Source organism: Mustela erminea, chromosome 8 (genome assembly GCF_009829155.1).
Source record: "Mustela erminea isolate mMusErm1 chromosome 8, mMusErm1.Pri, whole genome shotgun sequence".
Taxonomy (NCBI): domain Eukaryota; kingdom Metazoa; phylum Chordata; class Mammalia; order Carnivora; family Mustelidae; genus Mustela; species Mustela erminea.
Genome location: NC_045621.1, coordinates 38950571 through 38975604, shown reverse-complemented (window position 1 = coordinate 38975604; position 25034 = coordinate 38950571). Strand labels below are relative to the sequence as shown.

Below are 25034 nucleotides of genomic sequence, written 5' to 3'. Positions count from 1 at the left end.
GGTCATGACCCCAGGGTCCTGGAATCAAATCCCCCATCAGGTGCCTGGCTCAGCGGGGAGCCTGCTTCTCCCTCTGACCCTCTCCCCTCTCATGCTCTTTCTCAGTCTTTCTCTGTCTCAAATAAATAAGTAAAATCTTCAACAAATAATAAAAAATTAAATTATCTTTTTAAAAATTGTGGTAAAATTAACATGAAATAGAATTTACCTTTTTTTTTTTTTTAAGCAGGTAAGGAAATTTATTGACAAACGTTTAGATGTTTTAGGACTTTCATGTCTTCCACACAGTCAAGAGAAATACTGACAATGGACGAACAACAGGGAAAAAACTCTTCAGCAAAGGTTCTCCAGAACTCACAGCATCACTGGTCAAACACTATAAAAAACTGTCAAGTGAACCAACAAGAAGGGAGCTTAACAGAGAATTTTAATTTAACAGCTTAACCGAAAAAAAAAAAGAACATAGCAACCAAGCAACCTTCTCTTCTATCCACTAAAAGGAACATAAAAGGAAATCAGAGAACTTCTAAACCCTGTGAAGCAGGTATTTTGGAGAGAGAAGAGAGAGAGAAGGGACACACCGTTGCAAGCGTTAACCCGTAATACGTGAGGTTAAGGATTCTAACAAATTCTCTTAAGTCTCTATGTGCATCCCCAAGAACCGTATTATTAGAAACAGACTGCATAGAGATATAAACTATTTGGTATTAAAAACAGACTTTGCCATGTGAACATATAGTATGTCACTTTTATCTCTTTAACGAGAGTAACAGGATAAAGAAAGATCCCCCAGCTTGCCCTTGAGCCTGGAACCCCTAAACATCACCACACAGGCAGTGTGGACCCGAATTACCAGGTGCAGAACCCAGGAGACGCCACCATGTCATTTTGTAAAGGATCAAGACTCAGCACCTGTTGAATCCCGGTCCTCACCCAGCCTCCGTGCCCTGCCTGAGTGTCTCCAGAAATCAGTACTTCAATTTGCATCATTAAGGCCACACGCAGATTTGAATATTGAGATCTAACTAGAAAAAGTAGCAGCAAAGACAAAGTTAGCCAGAATTCGCTAGAAAAGCTAGAGGGAGATTTTTTTTTTTTTTAAATGCTTCCAGTTCACGTGAGAATTAAGGTGGAGGCCGTTAAACCCACCAGCTTTGCAGAGCTGTGGATGTTCTGCTGTCATTCTTTAAAAAAAAACTGAGATCTGTAATAAGCACGTTCACTCGAGAAAAATACCATGTTTGCTAGGTTTCTGTCCTCATTCCCAAGTTACTTTATATTTTATACACTGTTCAAGGGCAGAGTATATACTGGTCAAGATGTGTTCATAGTTGATGCATCTCCAGAAAGTTCTTCATGAAGGCCGCCAGCTTTTGAACATCCTCAATCGTGACAGCATTATACAGAGAGGCCCGGATGCCTCCCACAGACCTATGTCCTTTCAAGGAGATCATATTGAGTTCAAGAGCTTTATCGAGAAATCTTTTTTCTAAAGCATTGTCTCCTTTGGCATTGCCAATGCGGAATGGAATATTCATCTTGCTTCTATACTTGGGCTCCACTGGACATACATAGAATCCTTGAGAATTATCAATAATATCATAAATCATCTGCGATTTGATGGCGCTGAGCTTCTCCATGGCTGCGGCCCTGCCATTGTTCTTAATCCACTCCAGGACCAAGCCCATGACGTAGATGCTGAAGCACGGGGGCGTGTTGTACAAGGAGCCGTTTGCAGCCTGTACTTTGTATTCCAGGATCGAGGGGCACTCTCGGAGCGCGAACCCCAGCAGGTCCTCACGGATGATCACTACGGTGACCCCAGCAGAGCCCACGTTCTTCTGTGCACCGGCAAAAATCACGCCAAACTTGGAAACATCCACTGGCTTGGAGAGGAAGCTTGAGGACATGTCGCAAACCAGCACTGCCCCCTTGACATCAGGGATAAAGCCAAACTCCACTCCGTGCACGGTCTCGTTGGCGCAGTAATACACATAGGAAGCGTCCGGGCTGAGGTTCCAGGTGCTTGGATCTGGGATTTTCGTGTAACTCCCAAGTTTGGGGTGGACGATATTCACAGTCCCGAACTTCTTGGCTTCTTCTGCGGCCTTAGCTGACCAAGAGCCCGTTACCACGTAGTCAGCACACCTTCCTGCTTTCCGGCCAATCAGGTTTAAGGGGACAGCACTGAACTGGCCAGACCCACCTCCTTGCACAAAAATCACCTTGTAGTTATCTGGAATGGCTAACAATTCCCGCACAAGATTCTCTGCGTTGTTAATAATCTTGGCAAAATCTGACGACCTGTGGCTCATTTCAAGAACACTAATCCCAATTCCTTTGTAGTCTAATAGTTCTTTTTGGATCTCTAACAATACCGAGCGCGGTAGCTTGGCAGGCCCGGGCCCGAAGTTGACCACCTGCGTCGGGGCGCTTATGGTGCGGCAGCGTAGGCGACAAGGACAACGGAGAGAAGCGTGCGCGGCGCGAGTCTCAGAATTTACCATTTTAAACATTAAGTGTACGGTTCAGTAGTGTTAAGTATATTGACTTGTTGTACAACCAAGCTCTGGAAGTTTTGCATCTTGCCAAACTGAAATTCTATACTTATCAAACAGTAAGTCTTTTTTTTTATTTTATTTTTTAAATTTTTTAATTTTTTTATTAACATAAAATATATTATTAGTCCCAGGGGTACAGGTCTGTGAATCGCCAGGTTTACACACTTCACAGCACTCACCATAGCACATACCTTCCCCAATGTCCATAACTCCACCTCCCTCTCCCTACCCCCCTCCTCCCAGCAACCTTCAGTTTGTTTTCTGAGATTAAGAGTCTCTTTTGGTTTGTCTCCCTCCTGATCCTATCTTGTTTCATTTATTCTTTTCCTATCCCCCCAAACCTCCCATGTTGCCTCTCAACTTCCTCAAATCAGGGAAATCATATGATAATTGTCTTTCTCTGATTAAGTCTTTAAAAAAAAAAAGATTTTATTTATCTATTTGACAAATAGAGAGAGAGCAAGAGAGGGAACACAAGCAGGGGGAGTGGGAGAGGGAGAAGCAGGCTCCCCATGAAGCCGATGTGGGGCTCAATCCCAGGACTCTGAGATTGTGACCTGAGCTTAAGGCAGATGTTTGAAGACTGAGCTACCCAGGAGCCCTGTGTGTATCTCAAACAATAACTCTTCATTCCCCCCCACCTCCCAGCTTTTGGCAACGGCCATGCTATTTTCTGATTCTATGAGTTTACTCTGGATAACTCATGTAAGTGAAAACATACAGTATTTATCTTTTTCTGACTCTATTTCATTTAACATAATGTCTCCAACACTCATCACGTGGTAGCATGGGTTAGAATTTCCTTTCTTTTTTAGAGCCTCAATAATATTCCACTATATGTATATATATATATGTGTGTGTGTGTATACCACATTTTGTTTATCCATTCACTTGAAACATTTTTTTTTAACATTTATTTGAGATAGAGAGAGCATGAGCAGGAGGAGGGGCAGAAACAAACTCTCCACTGAGTGGGGGACCCCTGACTTGGGGCATGATCCCACGACCCCGAGATTATGACCTGAGTTAGAATGAGACACTTAAGCAGTCAGACACTTAGCCAACTAAGCCACCCAAGTGCTCCATCCGTTCACTTGTTCATGGACATTTGGGACCTTTTGGCTATTGTGAATGATAGCCAGACATGGTTATTGAACAAGAGTGTGCAAATATCTTTGAGACCCTGTTTCAATTCTTTTGGATATATACCCAGAAGTGGTATTGCTGAATCATACGGTAATTCTATTTTAATTTTTTAAAAACGTTTTATTTATTTGATGGGGAGAGAAAAAGAGAGAGAAAGCGCACAAGCAGGGGAGTGGCAGGCAGAAGGAGAGGGAGAAGCAGGTTCTCCGCCAAGCAGGGAGCCTGATGTGGGGCTCAATCCCAGGACTCTGGAATCCTGACCTGAGCTGAAGGCAGATGCTTAACTGACTGAGCCATCCAGGCACCCCTCTATTTTAATTTTTTCAGGAATCATCACACTGTTTTCCATAGCAGCTGCACCATTTTACATTTCCACCAATAGTGTACAAGGGTGCCTGTTTCTCCATGTCCTCACCAACACTTTTTTTTTTAAAGAAAATATGTGAATGAAATATCGATTTATTTTTATTTTAAAAAGTTTTATTTTTAAGTAAGCTCCACGCCAAGCCTGGGGCCCAACTTGAGACTTGAACTCACCACCCTGAGATCAAGATCTGAGCTGAGACCAAGAGTTGGACACTTAACCTACTGAGCCACCCAGGCACCCCCAAAATACCTCAATAAAGATGGGATCAGTAACAGTGCTGTACCAGCCATAGTGGAGCCTGAGGCAAAAGTAATATCAGTATTACCGATCCCATGTTTTCAGTGGTGGGCTAAGGCACTGGATTTTATCCTGCTGCCTATGAGAAGTCATCGGAATCTTTGAATGAGAAGAATGTATTTGTATCTGTTGATTAAAAAAACGAGGTGGCTACTGTACAGATAGATCAAGATATGGGGCAAGACTGGTGTCAGGGAGGAAGTGATGAGGCTTGAAGAGAGAGAAGCTGTGGGAAGCAAGCGGACTGATTCCAAAGACCCCTGAAGGCCAGCCTTGGGGGACATCGGCTGCTGGAGATGAGGGAGAGGGTCTGGTTGACCACATGTCTGCCTCTTGGCCGGGAAGGTCGGGAAGGGGTGAGGGCAGGGGCTGCCGGCTGTGTCCCCTTGTGTGAGCTATGAAAGACTGCATTCAGTGTGTGGCACTCTACATTTGGAGATTTATAGGACACCAAAGGGTGATGCCTGGCAGGCCAAATGGTTAAGGAGTCTGGAGCCCAGGAGGAAGCTGCTCCTGGAGAGACCCTGGTTTGGGCACCATCAGATGGCCGTCATCCACTGGGGGGTGGAACCGTAATGACGGAGTTGTGCAAGAGGCGGGGCTACCCACAGAAGGGAGCTGAGGCCATGGGGACGTGGAGGTGATCCCAGGACAGGATGAAAAAGAGGAGGAGGGAGGCAGAGGAGAAGATGTGGTCAAGAAAAAGAAGCCGCAGAGAGGTCTAGAAAGACAAGATCTGAAGTGCCTTTTGGGCTAGAAACCAAGGGGGTGTGTGGGGTCCCCCAGAGCGAGGGTCTGGACACCCCTGTAGGGTGTGAGAGTGACTGGTGCAACTTCTCTCAAGGATTCCAGAAGCTTGCTCCTGTGAAGGGTGATAGAAGAGAGGAGGTGTTGAAATGGTAGGGGTGGCTGAGGGAGAGAGCTGTGGGCCCCCAGGAGTTGAGGGGAGGGCTCAGGAGAAAGGGTGTGGTTTTAGAAATGATTCCAGCTTCCCTGGATCCTTGAAGGGGAGCTAGGGACTTGGCTAGGTGTAAATCAGGCTGGAAGAGTACCCTGGGGAGGGTCTGTTTTCCTCTGTGAAGTAGAGGGTAGGGTAACAGTCTAGAGGGAAAGGAGGGGAAAGGGAGGAGCCCCTGGAGAGAAGAGGCTGGTTAGGTGCTGGGGAGGTGGAAGTGAGAGCCATCCTTCCCTGGGATCTCAGGGAAGACTTTCTGGGCCCCTGCTGGGAGAAGGATGGTTGTCATTCAGGATTTGTCTCCTGGGGGACAGGCCTGGCCACTGGTGTGGTGGGGAGCTGAGGGCTGGCTCTGGGCTGTGAGAGAAGACAAAGGCAGACACCCCAGGCCTCTGGGCTGAGGCAAGCTGGGCGCCCTGGAGTTGAGGCTGTGAATTCCTCTCAAGGCCAGTGGGGTGCCCATGGCTGCCTCCCATCCTTTCTTCCCCTCCCCCTGCCCAGAGCTCCAACCTTCTGCTTTAGGTAGCTGCCCCGAAGCAACCCCCAGTCCCTCCACCCCCAGTCCCTCCACCGTGGCCTTTCAGTGGACCAGCCTTCCATGGGACCACAGTCTGAGGGTGGAGACATCTTTCTGTCTGTGCCTTATGCCCCACATGGCTTCCCAGCAATTCTGGGCAATTCTGTCAACCAACTCCTTGCTTTGAACTCCCTCTGTTTTAGATATCTGAGGTGATTTTTCTTTGCTGGTTGGAGCCTTACTGAGGCATTGGTTCCTGGAAGTCTGGATCTGGGAACTGGAGTCTGAAGATGCATAGACTTCCTCCAGTGGGCTGTGGGACCATGCTGGTGTGAGGCCCACTGTGGCCGGCTGGGTCTCAAGGGTCCAGAGGTGCCCTAGGGGGCCCAGAGAGGGCCCCTCATGCAGAAAGATGCAGTCAATAGTTGGGGGTGACAACAGGGCTGGCAGTGGGGAGAAGAGGTGGCCAGTGGCTCTGCAAGACAGTACCAAATGGAGACCATGGGCTGGTGTCAGAGGCTAGTCAGACTCCCAGTATGAAAATTCCAGGGAAAAAATAAGAGCAATGCCCCAGCGGATGTGGTGACCTCACACACCTCCCCCACCACTCCTCCTCTGCAGAGATGTACATTGCAGCCTCAGCCTGGAGCTCTGAGGGCAGCAGAGAGCACCAGCACCCAGGGCAGGGGGGATCGCCCTTGGCTGGAGCTGCCACCGGAAACCCCAACCAAAGGCCACACTTCGGAGAGCATTGATGGAGATGTGAAAGACCATACCCTTTAACCCCACTGTTCTCCATTTAAGTATTATACAGGTATAATTAGATATGTGCAAAATAAAGTGTGTAAAAAGTTTATTGACTCTGGCAGTTTGGAGAAGCAACACATAGCAAACAAACCCCAATGCCCAGAAGTAAGGACAAATAGTCAAATAAAGGATCCTTCCACATGAGCAACACTCTGTAACTATTTAAAAGGACGAGGCAGCTTTGCATGCGTTGATGTGGAGTTCTGAGATAAATCTAGTCGAAAAAAAAGAAAGGTGTATTCCTATGAGTGTACAGTATGTAAATAGCATTTGTGTTCAATATAATAAATACGCACATGTCTATTTGCAAACACGGTGCCTGAATCTGGAAGTATACGCCAGAGACTGCTGCTGGCACTGTCCTGGGACACAGTGGCCAGGGGACAGGGAGGGAGGAGACCACTGACTGTGTCTGTTTTTGAACTGTTTGTACTTTATACCATGTGTGTGCTTTGCAACACAACAAAGTCATTTTTAGAAAAAATTTTTAAAAAGCAGGATTTGCAAACAAAATTCCTGTGCTTCTGCGTAGGACCTGAGCGTCTGAGGTCTACTCTGCGTAGATCCTGTGGTCCTAGTTACAGACCCTGCAGTCGTGGTCATCCCTGTACAGAGATAGAGGAGAGCACTGGAATCCTGGCAGCAAAAGAACCACACTGGAGGGAGACTTCCTTAAGTTTCTGGGCATTTGGGTAGGCCACCTACGGTTTTCCTTCTAGAATCTCTGATTTAGAACCCCTGAGATTGTGGATCTGAGCCATCTTGGCTTTACTCTTAATACTCAGCCATATCCTTGGCAAAAGGAAAAATAATTCCTGCCTTCGTTTCATAGATGAGAAACACAGAGGCAGGAGGGCACTGAGTGGAGAGGTAGAACCTTCCGTTTCCGCCCCATTAGATGCTAGGGCAAATTCACACTAGTTTCCCCTCCTCCAAGGTCTAGTGCATTTGGACCTTGCAAGGGAGGTCCACCCTGAAGGATGTCATCTTGTTCAAAGGCATCGTCTACTCTTCCCTGTTTTGGCTACAAGCAATTTATTTCATCTGGCATTTTACTTACCTTTTATTTATTTTTAGACGCTCTGCATTTGTCTTTTAAATTTCAACTTCGAGGTACAATTGGCATTTAAAATTGTCGGATATTTAAATGGATGTGTCATGGTGATTTTATACACGTAGACACTGAAGGATTTCCCCCGGTTAGTTAATTGACACATCCATCACCTCAGACACTTATCTCTTCTGTTTTGGTGAGAATGCTGAAGTTCTACTCTTAGCAAATTTCAATTCTACAATACGGTATTTTTTTTTTTAAGATTCTTTTTTATTTATTTTTTTGTCAGAGAGAGAGAGAGAGCGCACAAGCAGGCAGTGCAAGTGGCAGGTAGAGGCAGAGAGAGAAGCAGGCTCCCCACTGAGCAAGGAGCCCAATGTGGGACTCAATTCCAGGACCCTGGGATCATGACCTGAGCCAAAGACAGATGCTTAATGACTGAGCCACCCAGGCACCCCTAGAAGTTTTTTTTTTTTTTCTTTTCTTGGAATTCCAAATATAAGGGACAACATGCAGTATTTGTTTTTGTCTGGTTTATTTCACTTTGCCTAATAACCTCTGGGTCCATCCATGTCATCCCAAATGACAGAATGTCTTTCTTTCTTTTGGCTGAATAATATTCCAGGTGTGTGTGTCTGTGTGTATCACATCTTCTTTATCCATTCATCCATTGCTGGACAGTTAGGTTGTTTCCGTTCTTGGTTATGGTGAATAATGCTTCAATGAACATGGGGGTGCAGATATCTTTTTGAGATCCTGTTTTCATTTCCTGGAAATATACCCAGAAGTGGATTGCTGGATCCCATGGTAGCTCTATTTTTTAATTTCTTTTTTTAAAACGATTTTATTTATTTATTTGACAGAGAGAGATCACAAGTAGGTGGAGAGGCAGGCAGAGAAAGAGGGGAGGAAGCAGGCTCCCTGCTGAGCAAAGAGCCTGACGAGGGGCTCAATCCCAGGACCCTAGGACCATGACCTGAGCCAAAGGCAGAGGCTTCAACCCACTGAACCACACAGGTGCCCCTGTTTTTTAATTTCTTGAGAAACCTGTATATCATTTTCCATAGCTGCCACACCAACTTACATTCTCTTGGATCTTTTTTTTTTTTTTAAAGATTTTTTTTTTTTAAAGCAATCTTTAAACCCAACATGAGACTCAAACTCACAACCCTGAGATCAAGAGTTTCATGCTCCACCAACTGAGCCAGCCAGGCACCCCAACCTTTGCATGCCTTTAAATTCAATCCTTGGGCATTTAAGAGTGTCCCCTCCTTTTCCCCCACCAGTCTGTGCTCATTAAACTCCCACCCTACTCTGTCCCTTTCCTTCGGAAGACAACCTCCCATTCTCCCAACAGACAGGAGCTACTATGATTCTAACGTCCACACTCTGTGCAACGAGTGGATGTTTATTAAGCACCTTTCATGCACCAGGCACTGTCTGGGCACTTGAAAGACACTTACTGTGCCAGGCTGACAGGTCAATCTTGCTACTGCCACCCCCTAGCTCACATTCTGGGATACACTTACTGGGAACTACACAGGTATTCTTACCTTTAGTCTCAAATTGGTCTGGACCTTTATAAAAGGATCCTTCCTCACTGAATCTGTCCTCTCGTTTTCTTTCTGACCTTCCAACTCTCCCTCGACTGCCTCCTTCTCCAGAGGCTAACCCAAAGTTCATCTTCCTCCTTGGACAGCATCAGTAGAGGGAACATTCCCTCTCCCAAGGGCGCTTTCTCCAAGGGGACCTGTACTTAGTACCACTGCTCTCCATCTATGGTCAGAGTGACTTCTACCCCAGCACAAGAAAACAAGCCTTGACAGCATCTCCCTCATTTCTCAATACCAAATCTAGAAAACCCTCTGGGACCTCACCTCATTTGACCTTATGGCAGTGAACACTGTTCTTTCTTCCCTTTTTCTTGAAACCCTCTCTTTTCTTGGCTTCTGAAACTACCCTCTCTGGGGCACCTGGGTGGCTCAGTCAGTTAATTGTTTGGCTTTGACTCAGGTCATGATCTCAGGGTACTGGGATGGAGCCCTACCTTAGCAGGGAGTCTGTTTATCCCTTTCCCTCTGCTCCTACCCCTCGCTTGTGTTCTCTCTCAGATAAATAAATAAAACCTTAAAAAATAAATAAATAAAAAATTAAACTCCCTCTCTGGCTCGGCTTTTGCCTCTGAACCTTCTCTCAACTTCTAGATGTCTCCCACCAGGCCTGGGCTGCTTCCTCTCCTCACTCTGGCTATTCTGGGCCGTCCACATACACCCTCTGGCTGTGTGACCATCTCTGCAGGACCAATTGCCCGAAGCAATGGGTATCTCTCATGCACTCACCGTGTCCAACACGGAATTCATTAGCGCCTCCCAAGACCTGCATCCCTCCTAGTGTCACTCCACTTACATACACACTCAGCAGATAATGGAAGTAAATTATCCTTTCTCCCTCTTTATCCAAGTCACCAAGTCTGTCAATAGTAACAATGGCTAAAAATTAATTGAGGGCTGGGAGACCTGGGTGGCTCAGTCAATTGAGCGTCCGACTCTTGATTTCGGCTCAGGTCTTAATCTCAAGGTCATGGGATTGAGCCCCACATTGGGCTTCCCACTCAGTGGGGAGTCTCCTCGAGATTCTCTCTTTCCCTCCACCCCTCCCCCCATTTGCCTGTGTACTCTAAAATATAAGCATTTTTAAAAAATTTTTTAAAAAGATGTTATTTATTTATTTGAGAGACAGAGAGAGTGATAGCATGAGACGGGGGTGGGAGGGGTGGGGGGAGAGGGAGAGTCTGGCTCCCCACTGAGCTGAACAGGGACCCTGAGATCATGACCTGAGCCAAAGGCAGACACTTAACCAACTGAGCCACCCAGGTGCCCCAATAAATAAATCTTCAAAATAATTAATTCAGGGCTTAGGGCTTATTATATGCCCTCAAAAAATACATGCAGCATCTTACTTAATACCATAATGACCCAAGAGATTGGTACTATTATGATCCCCATTTTATAGATGAAGAACCTGGAATGACAGAGTAGGGTCCTAGCTCCTCTACTTACTAGCTGTGTGACCCTGGACAAGTTGATTTACCTCTCTGTGCCCTAGTTCTGTAAAACAGAGATAACCTTCTTGTAAATGAATCAATATGTAAAGAAACTAGAATACTGCTTGGAACATAGTAAAGCATTATATAAATGTTGAGCATTACTACTTTTCTATCTCAGACTGACTCCAAAGCAAGGGACTTGAACATTAAACAATACTGGATCTCCCAACTACTTCTTTTACCTAAACCATTTTCATTCATTCATTCATTCAATAAGTAATTTTCACCTCTACTTGTGTCTGCCAATGCTTTAGGTGCCAGGAATATAGTAGAGAACAAAACCTATGTTCTCATGGCTGCGGAGGGAGCAAACAAACAATAAACAGTCAAGAAACATGCCAGGCAGTAATATGTACCTGCAGATGACTCAGTTAGGGTGATGTGATAGGGAGTCCCTGGGTGGCACTTTTCATTAGAGGATCAGGGAAAACCTCTTAGGAGGTGATATAAACAGATCTGAACAAGGAGCCAGCCGTGCCAATGTTTCCAGAATATTTTCACTCAATCATGCCTTACTGCTTATCTCTCCAGCCTCTTCCTATGAGTGCCCTAATCTTACTCTGAGCCAAACTGCTTGAAAATACCAGAGTCTTCGGGTGCCAGGGGTGGCTCAACCCGTTAAGCATCTGCTTTCTGCTCAGGTCATGATCCAGGGGTCCTGGGACCAAGTTGCTCATTGGGTTCCCTACTTAGCAGGGAGTCTGCTTCTCCCTCTCTCCTTGCCCCCCACCCCATGTTCTCTCTCTCTCTGTCAAATAAGTAAAATCTTTAAAAACAAAACAGAAACAAAACCCCCAAAAAACCCATCAGGGTCTTATTCTACCATGCCTTGGCCCATGCCGTTCTTTCTGTCCCCCATAACCCAAGAAGTGTCTCCTGGTCCCCTTCTCAGAGTTCAGAAAATTAACTTCCTCCAGGGATCTCCACAGGTCAGAAAGCAGGGTGCTGACCCCAGGACTGGCCCCAGTCTCCTCCATGATCAGAGCCCCCATGAGTAGCTGTGGATTTCCTACATACTCAAGGCCCAGGAGTATGCTAGTTAAGAACTGCAAAATAACTTGATTGCTCACCAAGAATCCCCACGGGCCCTTGTTAAAATACAAAATCCTGGTCCCCAGCACAAACCTCTTTAATTAGAATCTCCAGAGGCGATTCTGAACCGCAGTTCAATTATGGAAATACTGTCATAGCCGAAGGTAACAGGCATGGTTTTGTAGAAACATTTTAGGTACCAGATGCCCAGGATATGTCCTAGGCAGTCTCTATACTGCAGGAAGTGCTCTGCGTTAAATTTGGCACGAGTGAAGTTTGCCCACAATGACCCATCAAAGTAATCGGCAGAAGCACAACGCAAAGAACCCTCTGTGCCTCTGCATTGAGGGAACTTTTCCTTTGGTTCTTTTGACCGACTCCTATCGGTCCTCCTATCCCCATTTGGTGATACTGAATTCAGTCACATTTTAATGTATGCTTTAGTTTCAAGTAACAAAAAGGGAACTTGTAAGTGGTCAAAGGGTTGGCACTGTGCTGGGTCAGGTTCCTCTCTCCACCCCAGTTATGACACCTGGCGATCACCAGAAAGTTCTCTCTCTGGGCCGGCTCCTCACTGGGAGAAATACCTAGTGCGTGAGGTTACTTGACATTAAATATGCTGTTTGTGCACCAGCTCAGAAATCCGCGGCTCTCCGGAGGCAGCTTCGGACACGTGGCCCGGGAGAGAGAGCCACCTGCAGACGGGGAATTTCTGGTCCCTCGTTCGTTGGCGGGCGGGGCTGACGTGGGCCTCCGACGAGGGCTCTGCGAACCTTGGCGGTCCCCGAGTTTCCGGAGGTCTCGGTCTCATCAGCGGGGAAACGGGGGACGAACGGCTCTCTCCACGGCCGCCGGACGGCTCACCGTGGAGAGCGGGCCGGGGCCGCGCAGCATCTCCAAGGCCTCCTCAGTAGACAGGACCTCGACACATTCGGGAACCCGAAACCACCCCTAGCCAGCCGCCCGGGGCTCAGGAACAAGCGGCGCCAAAATCTTCCGTCCCACCGCGCAGACGCCGGGAAAACCGGCAGCGGAGGGGCACTTTAGGAACCGCGGGCACACTACCCAATCGGCGCCAGCCTTGCACAAAGCGAGTCCCGCCCCCAGGGCGCCGCCGCCGAATCCCCTCCCCACTCGCCTACCCGCCTCGGCCCGCCCTCTCCCGCCTGCGTCCCGCCCCGCGCCGTTCTGGGGTAGAGGCTCCCGATTGGTCCAGGGGATGGACGCAACCTCTGATTGGCCGAGATGGAGTCACGAGGGCGCCGTCGTCGCCTTTCCAGAGGCGATTACTGGGCAGGCTCAGTCTTTCGCCTCAGTCTCGAGCTCTAGCTAGCAGCCGAGCGTACGTGCTCCTTGATCTTCTGTACCAGCGGCCGCCATCGACGTCGCTTGGGTTGTCTAGGCTCCTCTGCGCCACTCGCCCGCTACACACTCTGCCGGCATAAGCCGCCATCATGGTGAAGCTCGCAAAGGTAAGAAGACGGCTTGCGCAAGCATGGACGTCGAGGCCTGCTTTCTGAGGAGCGCGCGCGCGGCGCCGCGAGGAGGAGGGCCTGCGCGCCGTCCCGGGCGCGTTCGAGGGCGCCATGCTGCGGGAAATCTCGCGCGATTAGTGGGGAGGTCTCGCGGCTTTTGGCTCTTTGGTGGCGAGGTGAAGCGTTTCGGCAGGTTCCGCGGGTGGTTGCTGCGGCGCGGAAAGACTTCGAGACTGAGTGGGGAGGGGGCGCTGGGCCCCTGGATGGAGGGATGATGCCGAACTCCTGCGCCGGGCCCAAGCGGGGCCCCGCCTCCTGACGCACGTGCCCTAGTGCGCGGCCCGCCACGTGGGCCGCGCCGCGTGTGTCCCGGCGTCCGCGGAGGGGACCTGGCGGTGAGGTGGGGGGCGGTGGGATTGCTTTAGATGGAGGCTCTGCGGCCCACGGGATGTCGGCCCCGGCCAGTCGAGCCGACACGAGGTGGGCTGCAGAAGGAGGCTCTTCCTCGTGCTTTCTGTGCGGTGCAGCGCGCACATGGTGACCTGCGGGCTATCCCCACGTGGCTCCGCCGGGCCTGGAAGGGGCGGGGTTGTTAATCGTGGGGAAGAACTTGAGGGGAGGACCGAAGGTTGAGGTCTGATTTTTTTTTTTTTTTTAAGTTGTCTAAAAGATCCTCCCCTGAATTTGGATTCAGGCGATAGTGTGGGACCTGGTGCCAGAATTTACCAGAGGCTTTTTTTTCAGGTGTAGTTCCCCCCCCCCCCCCCCCCCGCTGCCCCGTGAAGGACTGGATTGTTGGCCGTTAAAATTAGCCAGTAGTAGTCAATTAGATTCATGCTGGAGGCCATGGTCCATTTTGCAAGTATAGTTTTAAAAAAGGATGTGCTTAACGAAGGCAGAAGGAAAAGGGACATAATTCGTTGTAGCTGCTTTTTAATCCTTGGGTTTTTGTAAAACCCGACAGGAATAATGGGGTTGGGGTTGACAGTTTCTCTTTTAACATTGAACTCAGTAATGGGTTTTCGTGTTAGTTTTTATATTTGGCAGTGGAAAAGATAGGGTTTTAAGAAAGGGAGGTGACTGCATTTTACTCTGCAGAATGATAGCAAAAATATGAATGATCTGAGATGTATCTGTAATATGCTAAATGTCTCTTTTAGGCTGGTAAAAATCAAAGTGACCCCAAGAAAATGGCTCCTCCCCCAAAAGAGGTAGAAGAAGACAGTGAAGATGAGGACATGTCAGATGATGAAGATGATGAAAGCAGTGGAGAAGAGGTAATTATATACGACTTAATGCAGATTTGTGTTCCACTATGAAATGGAGAGTTAAAAGAGGGCGAATTGGATGTCTGAAAATTGTGACAAAAATAAGATTATATTCATTCATCCACGGCTTGCTGAGATTATTGTTTCCTAAGCTCTTCATTGACCTGTTAATAGAGGTAAGTATTTGAATTTGAGAGAAAAGATTGGGAGTCTCCTTTTCATGAGCATTAACATTGGTGTTAATGTTGTGTCAAGTTGTGACATTTAGTTTGACTCTGTTAACCTAACATATTAGATGAGTAAAGAGCCTGAACTGTTATTTGTTAAGTGAGTGGCATTGCTGTGCCTTGTATTCAGGTTTGAGGTTAGCTTTACCAGAATAATAATAAGAGTTGTTGTAATTATTTTCCCAGCCTCCAGGTGGGATTTAGTCTCTATTCCATTGTCTGTGAGTTTTCTGGTAACTGGTTACTGCAACTCTTGGTGTGGGTTGAGGGTTGCTACCTCTCTGTGTTAACCTGTTACCATTCCTGGCTACTGTTTTCTCAGCTGTGAAGACAGCTAACTAGTATATTTGTGCTCAGATTTCTCGTGTAGAGTTTAATCAAGGTTTTACTGATAATACATTACCCAGTAAAACTGTCAGTGAGCAAAAAGTATAACTTAGGTGTAGTACAGTTAGATGTAGGTAAATGATTTTTATTAAGCTTAAGATGCTCACTCTTTGTATTAGGTTTGTAAGGGCTAACTGTCCAGTATATTTGATACTCATCTTCTGGTTTTAAGAGTGAGCCTTCAGTGAACTTCATACCACTGCCCACTGTAGGACCTCTAAAATGATTTAGTAGCATTTAAGAAGTAGAGCTTTTTTTATTTGGAAGACTTTAAATTACATCTGTCAACTCAGAATTTCTAATAATATGTGAGGTTGGTGCTGTTACCCTTTACAGAGGAGGAAAAAAGTTAAGGCTTAAAATGAAAAGCCTTGCCTAAGGGCAAGGTGGCAGGTGGGATGCAAGCAGTCTGTTGTCAGAGTCCATGTTAGGCTGTGCGGCTTTAAAGATGGGGTTATAATGCATGAGATATTTTAATGGTCAAGAGGGTTATGGTTGAGTATTTCACTTGAAGATGAAGGCAATGATTTTAGGCACATGGAAGGACCCATGTTATGGCCCTGTAGTTTAACGTGCTAACATACATCCAGTGCATTTGGTCTGGAGCCAGAACCAGTTCCAGAAGTTACTACTCATTCATGAAACCAAGGCCGTCTTTCTGGGTTTGGAAACAGCCTTATGTTTGATTTTATTTATTCTTCAGGTTATCATTCCTCAGAAAAAAGGCAAGAAGGCTACCACCACTCCAGCTAAGAAGGTGATGGTTTCCCCAACAAAAAAAGTCACAGTTGCCACACCAGCCAAGAAAGCAGTTGTTACCCCTGGCAAAAAGGCAGTGGCTACACCAGCCAAAAAGACCGTTGCACCTGCCAAAGCAGTAGCAACACCTGGCAAGAAGGGAGCCACACCAGGCAAGGCATTGGTAGCAACCCCTGGTAAGAAAGGAGCAGCCACCCCAGCCAAGGGAGCAAAGAATGGTAAGAATGCTAAAAAGGAAGACAGTGATGAGGAAGAAGATGATGACAGTGAAGAGGAGGACGAGGAAGATGAGGATGAGGATGAAGATGAGGATGAATTTGAGCCAGCGGTGATGAAAGCAGCTGCTGCTGCCCCTGCTTCCGATGATGAGGATGATGATGAGGAAGAAGATGATGAAGACGATGAGGAGGATGATGAAGATGAGGAGGAAGATGGTAAGGATTTCTTTCATTAGTTCCTGGGCTACTTTTGTAAGATAGATTGGGGTGAGGTTTTGGCAGTAATGCTGTGTATTCCATGACAACCTGGAGTTAGATGAAAGCCATTCTAGGGGTTTCTGGGGTGTTTATGGTACACTAGACTTGAGTTACCCAAAATGATTACCTGCTCCTGAGAAAATGCTTAAAATGGCACATTTTGCTTCCAACCAATCTGTTAATTTCCTTCCATAATTTGCTAAGCACAGTGGTATTAATAGAATTGCATTTCCTTTAGATTTCTTTTTTTTTTTTTTTTTTAAGATTTTATTTATTTGACAGAACGAGAGAGATCACAAGTAGGCAGAGCAGAAAGCAGAGAGAGAAGGGGAAGCAGGCTTCCCGCTGAGCAGAGAGCCCGACGTGGGGCTTGATCCCAGGACCCTGAGATCATGACCTGGGCCGAAGGCAGAGATATATATAACCCACTGAGCCACCCAGGCGCCCCTCCTTTAGATTTTCTTAGAACTTAATAATGTTTTGGTAGAATTCTCTTGAGTTTTTGACTAAGTTGCATCACTTTCAGACTCTGAAGAAGAAGCTATGGAGACTACACCAGCCAAAGGGAAGAAAGCCCCTGCAAAAGCTGTTCCTGTGAAGGCCAAGAGCACAGCTGAGGACGAAGATGAAGAAGATGATGATGAGGATGAAGATGATGAGGATGAGGAAGATGAGGATGAGGAGGAGGAGGAAGATGAGGAGGAGGAGGAAGAAGAAGAGGAAGGTATTAAAGTTAGATTCTGAAGTACACCCTAAAATTTTTATTTGAAGGAGACAACTTGGTTGTCAACCAACTGGTTGGCTCAGTTGGTAGAGCTTGCACCTCATGACCGTGGAGTCATGAGTTGGAGCCACACATTGGGCACAGAGGTTACTTTATCCAAAAAAAGGGAGGCACTTCATTATGTGTGGCTACTGACTGGTAACCAGATTGTTTGAAATCTTGTCCAGAGCCTGTTAAAGAAGCACCTGGAAAACGAAAGAAGGAAATGGCCAAACAGAAAGCAGCTCCTGAAGCCAAGAAGCAGAAAGTAGAAGGTAACTGGGGAATGGGAGATTAGGGAGGGTTAGGACGCCTAATAGCACAAGTGATGAACAATAAAGGGACTTAATACTGAAACCTGATGTGATATTGTGATATCTGATGTGCTCTGTGTAGAAATGGCATAGTGGAAGTTTAAGTTCTTGCCATACTTTGCAGATAGAATAGACTAATTTTGAGTTTATATTTTGTATAGCTACAGAACCAACTACATCATTCAATCTTTTTGTTGGAAACCTGAACTTCAGCAAATCTGCTCCTGAATTAAAAACAGGCATCAGTGACATTTTTGCTAAAAATGATCTTGCTGTTGTGGATGTCAGAATTGGTGTGTCTAGGTGAGTATGAGGGAGTTCTATACATTGTTTCTGGGTTTGCAAGTCTTTTAAATGTTAGACACTAAAGAATTAAGTAACTAGATTATCAAAATACAAAATCCCAAATCGAAGTTTTCAAATTCTCCTTTAAATTTTGTTAATGCACTAAATTGTGCATTGCACAATTTAGTTAAATTGTTAATTTAACTAACTTGCACATTACACGGTTTAGTTAAATTGTTAATGCACTAAATAGTGCATTTTGTTAATGCACTGAATAAGTTGATGCTTCTGTTCCTAGAATAATCTAAAAATACTGGAGTTGGGGCACCTGAGTGGCTCAGTCAGTTTTGCGTCTGCCTTCGGTCATGATCCCAGGGTCCTGGGATCCAGTCCCGAATTGGGCTCCCTGCTCAGTGGAAAGTCAGCTGCTTCCTCTGCCTCTTTACCCCATGCTTGTGCATGCATACTTGCCTTCTGTCAAATCTTTAAAAAAGAAAAAAAATGGGTAGTGGATTTGAAGAGCTATAATTGTTAATGCTTTTAGATATAATTTTCTTAGTGCTTAAAACAGATTCTTTGAACAGTTAATATCAGTTGTTATGAGCAGTATGGTTACTATGACCTCAAAGGTGAACTCACGTTTCTTCCCCATATTTACACTTGGCACTGTAGGTGCTTTTTTACTTGTTTGTTTGCCGTCTCAAGTTAGTGTTCCTGCTCTCCATTATGTGTTCTGTAGTTCGTATTTTTTCATGGGGTTTTCCCCCACTCATACTTTTTTCATTTTACCACCTTAAAGGAAGTTTGGCTATGTGGATTTTGAATCTGCTGAAGACCTGGAAAAAGCTTTGGAGCTCACTGGTTTGAAAGTTTTTGGCAATGAAATTAAACTAGAAAAACCAAAGGGAAAAGACAGTAAGAAAGGTATGTAAGGCTTCAGGTCATTGTGATAGTGCTCTTTCCTAATTTTTAATGGGTATGTATCTGGTCGGGAGGTAAGTGGCCAGACTAAGTAGTTCAGTTTTCTTCCTTATAATGTAAGGACTCGGTGAGTTCAAGTGGTGACATCCACTGCTTGCTGGTGTTATAAATTCTCAAATCTCAGGTAAGCAAGAATAGACTTTGATTAAAAAAGAATTTGATAATGTAGATGGTTCTTTTCCTCAGTGGAACTAGATTAGGTCCCCCAACTACTCTTTCTGTGTCCTTTACCTTTTCTCTGTTCACTTGTCTTGTTTTAAAATGTTCATAATTTTTTAATTCAAAAGTTACTGAGCACCTGTTTTAGTTTGAACTGTGTTCTAAGTATTCAGTGTACAGTTTTCTTGAATTATGACAGCATTTTGTTTTTGCCACTGCTGCATCTCCATACTGTCAGAGTGCCTTGTGTGTTGTATCTCGGGTTACTTGTTGAACAGAACTTTTCCATTAGCTGATATTTGTGGGTTAAGGGAATGTCTTTTAGGCCATACGTTTCCAGTTCTATCTTTTTTATCTAGATCGAGATGCGAGAACACTTCTGGCTAAAAATCTGCCTTACAAAGTTACTCAGGATGAATTAAAAGAAGTATTTGAAGATGCTGTGGAGATCAGATTAGTCAGCAAGGATGGAAAGAGCAAAGGGTATGTTTTGTGTCTGTGGAATGTTGAGTTTTATTAAGATAATTGGAGTTCCCTGGTTTCGTAATTTTGATCTCGCTTACTGAGGTGTGTGATTTTTGGCAAATTAACCTTTAATCACTGCCTCTGTTTCCTGTCTGTACAGTGGAGATAACATACTCAACCCGCACTGTGATTTTTAAAAGGCGAGCTCATGTATAAAGTACTGTGCAGTATGCTTAGTTTTATAAGTAATAGTAGTTACACAGTGAGGTGGGGTTACTGTGAATAAATAATCTGGGTATACTTGGCAGCCTTTTGTAGTATGGGAGGAAAGTTTTCATTGAAAAGTAGAATATGGCAGAAAACGAGAACATTTTAGTTTGAAACAAAGAATGCTTTAATTGTACTCTTTTGAAACAAGGTTGTGTTGCTGAGATTAAAACATTTGTGTTAAAAGAATACGATTTTTAGGGGTGCCTGGGTAGTTCAGTCGTTAAGCGTCTGCCTTCGGCTCAGGTCATGATCTGAGCGAGGGTCCTGTGATCAAGCCCTGCTACACGGGAAGGCTGCTTCTCCCTCTCCCGCCACCACCCCCCACCACCCGCTTGTGTTCACTCTCTCGTTGTCTCTCTCTGCCAAATAAATAAAACCTTAAAAAAAAAAATAATGGTTTTTAGGGACACCTGGGTGGCTCAGTCATTGGGTGTCTGCTATCAGCTTGGGTGGTGGTCCTAAGGTCCTGGGATTGAGCCCTCTGTTGGGAAGCCTTCTCTCACTCCCTCTGCTTGTGTTTGCGCACTCGCTGTCTCTGTCAAATAAAGTCTTCTTTTTAAAAAAAATACAGTTTTTAAAAACGAGTTCTTTGTGATATCCACCCCCCATTGTTGCAGGATTGCTTACATTGAATTTAAGACAGAAGCTGATGCAGAAAAAACCTTGGAAGAAAAGCAGGGAACAGAGATAGATGGGCGGTCTATTTCCCTGTACTACACTGGAGAGAAGGGTCAAAGTCAAGACTATAGAGGTGGAAAGAATAGCACTTGGAGTGGTAAGAATTTATAGGATTCTGGGATTGATGGGTTGAAATCTTTGTACTTTAAGTTAACTAATCAGATGTAGAAAAACATCAAACAAGTTATGCCTCTATTTGTAATAACTGTCTTGAGTGATAGTTGTACGAAGTCATTTTGCATTAGAATATAGATTAGCTTCCTTCGAGTGTATGCTTTTTACTTTAGTGTGCATTGATAGATTAGAATCTAGGAAGATGGTAGACAAGTAGCTTTTATGTCTCCAGGTAACAGGACTGAAACGGTGCATGACTAGTGCTCAGTCTGAGTAATAGGTGGAAGTCCACCTGCGTCGCCGTTGGTATGCTAACTCTTCCTAGGTATGGAAGTTCTTGAGGAATGTATTATAGCTGTGACCAAGCTTGGTGACCATTGCTTCAGAGTCTTCATTTGTTGTTTTTGGTATTTTGTTTTTCTGGGTTTTTTTTGTAGGTGAATCAAAAACACTGGTTTTAAGCAACCTGTCTTATAGTGCAACAGAAGAAACCCTTCAGGAAGTATTTGAGAAAGCAACTTTTATTAAAGTGCCCCAGAACCAAAACGGCAAATCTAAAGGGTAAAGTAACGAGTATCTTTAGGTTACCCATTAATGTGCTCTACGAATGAATTGCAAAGTTCTAAAAAGGGGGGTAAAATTACTGTTTTTCCTGGATGCTACTGGAAGCTGAATCATCTTAGCTCCCAAGATTTGTATAAAGAGCATCATTTAAGTGTCTCCTTAAGGTAAAAGGCGTGGTGGTGGTAGATGACAGCATAGGAGCCATGTGTGCTTGGTGACTTGCTCTAAGTATTGATTGATTGATTGTTCTCAGGTATGCATTTATAGAATTTGCTTCATTTGAAGATGCTAAAGAAGCTTTAAATTCCTGTAATAAAAGGGAAATTGAGGGCAGAGCAATCAGACTGGAGTTGCAAGGACCCAGAGGATCACCCAATGCCAGAAGCCGTGAGTTATATTTAATAGGGTATGGTGTTGTGGGTCAGCACTCCTCGGTGTGTTGCTGTATTGGGGTGTTTTGTTTTCGGGGGTCTTTTGGGTCCGATTTAGAGATGAACATTTTTGTTTATCTCTTGTTGCTGAGTGAAGGATACTGGATATGATGACTGATTATCTGAGAAAATAATTGATGAAATCTCAAGAAAATTCCTCTAGATAGTCAAGTTCTGATCCAGCTGTCTTCTCCAAGCAGCACATCTGCCCCTGGTTACTGCCTTGTGTGATCATTGTAAAAAGCTTTCTGCTTAGGGAGCTCTCTGTCTGATTTGCATTGCTTCTGCTTTCCATAAAGGATCTGAGATAGGATCTCAGCTGCTCTGGTAATCAGTGTAAGTTTAAGATGGTGCTTGATGTATGTCTTTTGTTTTAATTCATGAGTTTACTAAGTTGCTTTTACCTGCCTTTTTTTTTTTAAAGTAGCCTTTAAGTGAAGGGCTTGCATCTGCTAAGATGAGCATTCTTGGCCAGTAGTCTCATACTGGACATACTGAAAGCCAGCATCTGGTTATTGTGAATTGTGGCTTTAGGTAAAATGTACAATTTTTCTTCCGTAGAGCCGTCCAAAACTTTGTTTGTCAAAGGTCTGTCTGAGGATACCACAGAAGAAACATTAAAGGAGTCGTTTGATGGCTCTGTTCGGGCAAGGATAGTCACTGACCGGGAGACTGGGTCCTCCAAAGGGTAAGCTGAGCAGGGAATGTTCAGCGTCTGCTAAGTGGAGACCTCCCATCTGGCAGATCTTCTCACTGAGCTCCTTTCTGTCAATTGGTGGCAGTTTACGGATTCGCACGAGAAGAAGAGACAATTCACAGTTAGCATTATTTTACCTTCTGTCTTCTCAGAGGTATATTTTGCTGTTTGTGAGACATTTCTGAGGTTCAAACAGTAAAACCAGTTTCGACCTTCTGGGGTAGCTCCTATTACTGGGGTCTTTCTCCGTTGATCACATCTGTTTCCTATGGGATCGGTGTCCAGCATGTGAGGTTAATCCGGGCACTTGTTCAGTATGTCTTCTCTAATGGGCAATTTCATTTGGCCTTTTAGGTTTGGTTTTGTAGACTTCAACAGTGAGGAAGATGCCAAAGCTGCCAAGGAGGCCATGGAAGATGGTGAAATTGATGGAAACAAAGTTACTTTGGACTGGGCCAAGCCTAAGGGTGAAGGTGGCTTTGGAGGCCGTGGTGGAGGCCGAGGTGGCTTTGGAGGCCGAGGTGGTGGCAGAGGAGGCCGAGGTGGATTTGGTGGCAGAGGCCGGGGAGGTTTTGGAGGTAAGGAGGCTGGGGGGCTTCGTTGTATATGTACTGGGCACTGGGGCACATGCACTAAAGAATGTGCCCAGAGCCCAGGGTCCATTGTCTCAATCTCCAGGTTCTCACTGGTCACTCTGGGGAGGGGAGGGTTCCCGGCAGCTTTGCACTTAACTCTTTAATGATGTCTTGCCTTCCTATAGGGCGAGGAGGCTTCCGAGGAGGCAGAGGAGGAGGGGGAGACCACAAGCCACAAGGAAAGAAGACGAAGTTTGAATAGTTTCTTCTATCCCTCTGTTTTTCCCTCTTCTGTTTGAAAGAAAAGGACTCTGGGGTTTTTACTCTGTTACCTGATCAATGACAGAGCCTTCTGAGGACATTCCAAGACAGTACAGTCCTGTGGTCTACTTGGAAATTCGTATAGATAACATTTCAAGGGAGCTACCCTGTTGGTTTTGACTGGATATTCATATAAACTTTTTAAAGAGATGAGTGATAGAGCTAATCCTTATCTGTAAGTTTTGAATTTATATTGTTTCTTCCCATGTACAAAACCATTTTTTTCCTACAAATAGTTTTGTTTTTGTTTTTTGCGTTGGGGGTATAAAGGAAAGCAGAATGTTTTATCATGGTTTTTGCTTCAGCAACTTTGGGACAAATTAAAAGTCCTAAACTCTGGTGCCAGACTTGTACTTCCTAGAGTGTTTCTCCTGGACTGTAGTGAAGGTGGAGCATGGCAAAGCCAGCTCGGCCACTCCAGGTCCACCCCGCCACCCCTCCTGGAAGTGCTTGATAAATTGGTTTCAAGTATTCTCGCTGTAAATTTTGGTGAAATGGCTGGTAAGGTGAAATGAAAGGCTGGTTGGAATTCTGTGCCTTATCCTGCTTGTAGGAGGCCTGAGAATATCAGGTATCCTGAAGAAGTTCTGGAGAGGGGCCAGGAGGAGCACATTGGTCAGGCCTCCTGAGGCATGTGGTGGAGAATGAGGATTCTGGAGTTGGCAGTGACTCCATAGAATTTGTGCCAGATGACTGGACCATGGGGGCTTTGGGACTGTGCGTGAGCTTGGAGAGGAAACTACCAATCCAGTGGGTGGACTTCGTATTTTTTCTAAGTCCTCCAACACCCTCAGGTTAAACTGATGAGAAAGGGCTTTGGTATTAGCCTATGTTCGGTAGTCCCTAATTTAAGTATCTTTGTGCTCTCTACCTCTAATAAAAGTTAAGGGACGTATGAAAGGTCTGTGCCAAGGGATTAACAGGATTACTTAAACAATGCCCCAGATGATACAGAGCAGAAATCCTTTAACCTAGCCATCCAAATCCAAACACCACATGGACTTTAACCACCTGTTTCGATCAGACTAGTCAACATGTAGAAGGGGCACCTGGCTAGTGGAGCATTCAGCTCTTAGTTTTAGGGTGAGTTTGAGCCCCACATTAGGTATAGAAATTACTTAAAAATAAATTTTAAGATTATTTTAATTAACCTATAACGTATTATTTATCCCAGGGATACAGGTCTGATCGTCAGGCTTACACATTTCACAGCACTCAACGATATATCACATACTCGACCCAATGTCCATAACCTAGCCACCCTCTCCATACCCCCTCCCCCCTCGCAACCCTGAGTTTGTTTTGTGAGCTTAAGTTTCATGGGTTGTCTCCCTTCTGATCCCATTTTGTTTCACTTTTTCTTCCCTACCCCCGCCCCAGCCTTGCCTCTCAAATTCCTTGTATCAGGGAGATGGTGATAATTGTCATTCTCTGATTTATTTCACTCAGCATAATACCCTCTAGTTCCATCCACATTGTTGCAAATGACAAGATTTCATTTTTTTTTTATGGTTGCATAGCATGTCATTGTTTAAATATTTAAAAAAAATTATATACACATGCACACTGGAGAATTTTAGGCTTAGAGGGCAGCCAAACGAAATCAATGGACAGTTCAATTTTGTCCTGTTTTGGGTTGCATTATGAGGTGAGGAGACCTAAGGTTCACACATCATCTGTGACCTGAACCAGTCCTGTTGCGTGTACTGTGGATGGAGAGGACAGATGGCCTCCTTGGAAGGTGAGCATGCCAATGGCAGTTTGGCACTGCTGTGAAGAAAGCCACCCAGCAGGGGCATGTTCTCTGACCAGTCAAACCTAAAAAAAAGTTGGCATTCTGTAACTCTAGAATCAAAAGTTTGAGTTGGAGCACGTGGGTTTAAGTCTGTTAGCTCTTAAACTGCAACAAAGATGAGTGGCATTCAAAATTTGTATCAGTGGCAGGTGAGTGCCCCAGCACTGGACTTGCAGGAAGGCCCATGA

The 25034-nt window shown here is 45.3% G+C and overlaps 2 protein-coding genes and 3 non-coding genes across 6 annotated transcripts; 4 read left to right on the top strand and 1 right to left on the bottom strand.

Annotated features, from left to right (window-relative positions):
- Positions 1 to 224: 224 nt before the first annotated feature.
- Positions 225 to 2507, bottom strand: LOC116597051 (phosphoserine aminotransferase-like). Its single transcript, XM_032354324.1, has one exon. It carries the CDS (start codon positions 2505 to 2507, stop codon positions 1326 to 1328), a length of 1182 nt encoding a protein of 393 aa, XP_032210215.1. The 3' UTR covers positions 225 to 1325.
- Positions 2508 to 13123: 10616 nt separating this feature from the next.
- On the top strand, positions 13124 to 23398 carry NCL (nucleolin). Of its 2 annotated transcripts, none has more exons than XM_032355157.1 (14): positions 13124 to 13314; positions 14478 to 14594; positions 15903 to 16392; positions 16961 to 17158; positions 17386 to 17472; positions 17673 to 17814; positions 18596 to 18720; positions 19296 to 19419; positions 20289 to 20446; positions 20901 to 21024; positions 21281 to 21414; positions 22020 to 22146; positions 22510 to 22733; positions 22916 to 23398. In XM_032355157.1, exons 1-14 carry the CDS (start codon positions 13297 to 13299, stop codon positions 22990 to 22992), a joined length of 2145 nt encoding a protein of 714 aa, XP_032211048.1. In that variant the 5' UTR covers positions 13124 to 13296; the 3' UTR covers positions 22993 to 23398. The 2 variants fall into 2 exon arrangements, with proteins under 2 accessions (XP_032211048.1, XP_032211047.1); XM_032355156.1 differs by having other exon boundaries at positions 22510 to 22741.
- On the top strand, positions 17516 to 17584 carry LOC116598004. The gene has a single exon (XR_004288914.1). It is a non-coding gene; the product is annotated as a small nucleolar RNA SNORD82 (small nucleolar RNA).
- On the top strand, positions 21561 to 21641 carry LOC116598005. The gene has a single exon (XR_004288915.1). It is a non-coding gene; the product is annotated as a small nucleolar RNA SNORD20 (small nucleolar RNA).
- LOC116597999 lies at positions 22203 to 22336 on the top strand. The gene has a single exon (XR_004288909.1). It is a non-coding gene; the product is annotated as a small nucleolar RNA SNORA75 (small nucleolar RNA).
- Positions 23399 to 25034: the final 1636 nt, after the last annotated feature.

Coding starts and splice junctions, on each gene's coding strand:
- NCL (XM_032355156.1), top strand. Junction 16,393..16,960: donor TGAAGATGAGGAGGAAGATG/GTAAGGATTTCT, acceptor CATCACTTTCAG/ACTCTGAAGAAGAAGCTATG. Junction 22,147..22,509: donor GAGACTGGGTCCTCCAAAGG/GTAAGCTGAGCA, acceptor TTGGCCTTTTAG/GTTTGGTTTTGTAGACTTCA.
- LOC116597051 (XM_032354324.1), bottom strand. CDS start 2,507: ATGGTAAATTCTGAGACTCGCGCCGCGCACGCTTCTCTCCGTTGTCCT.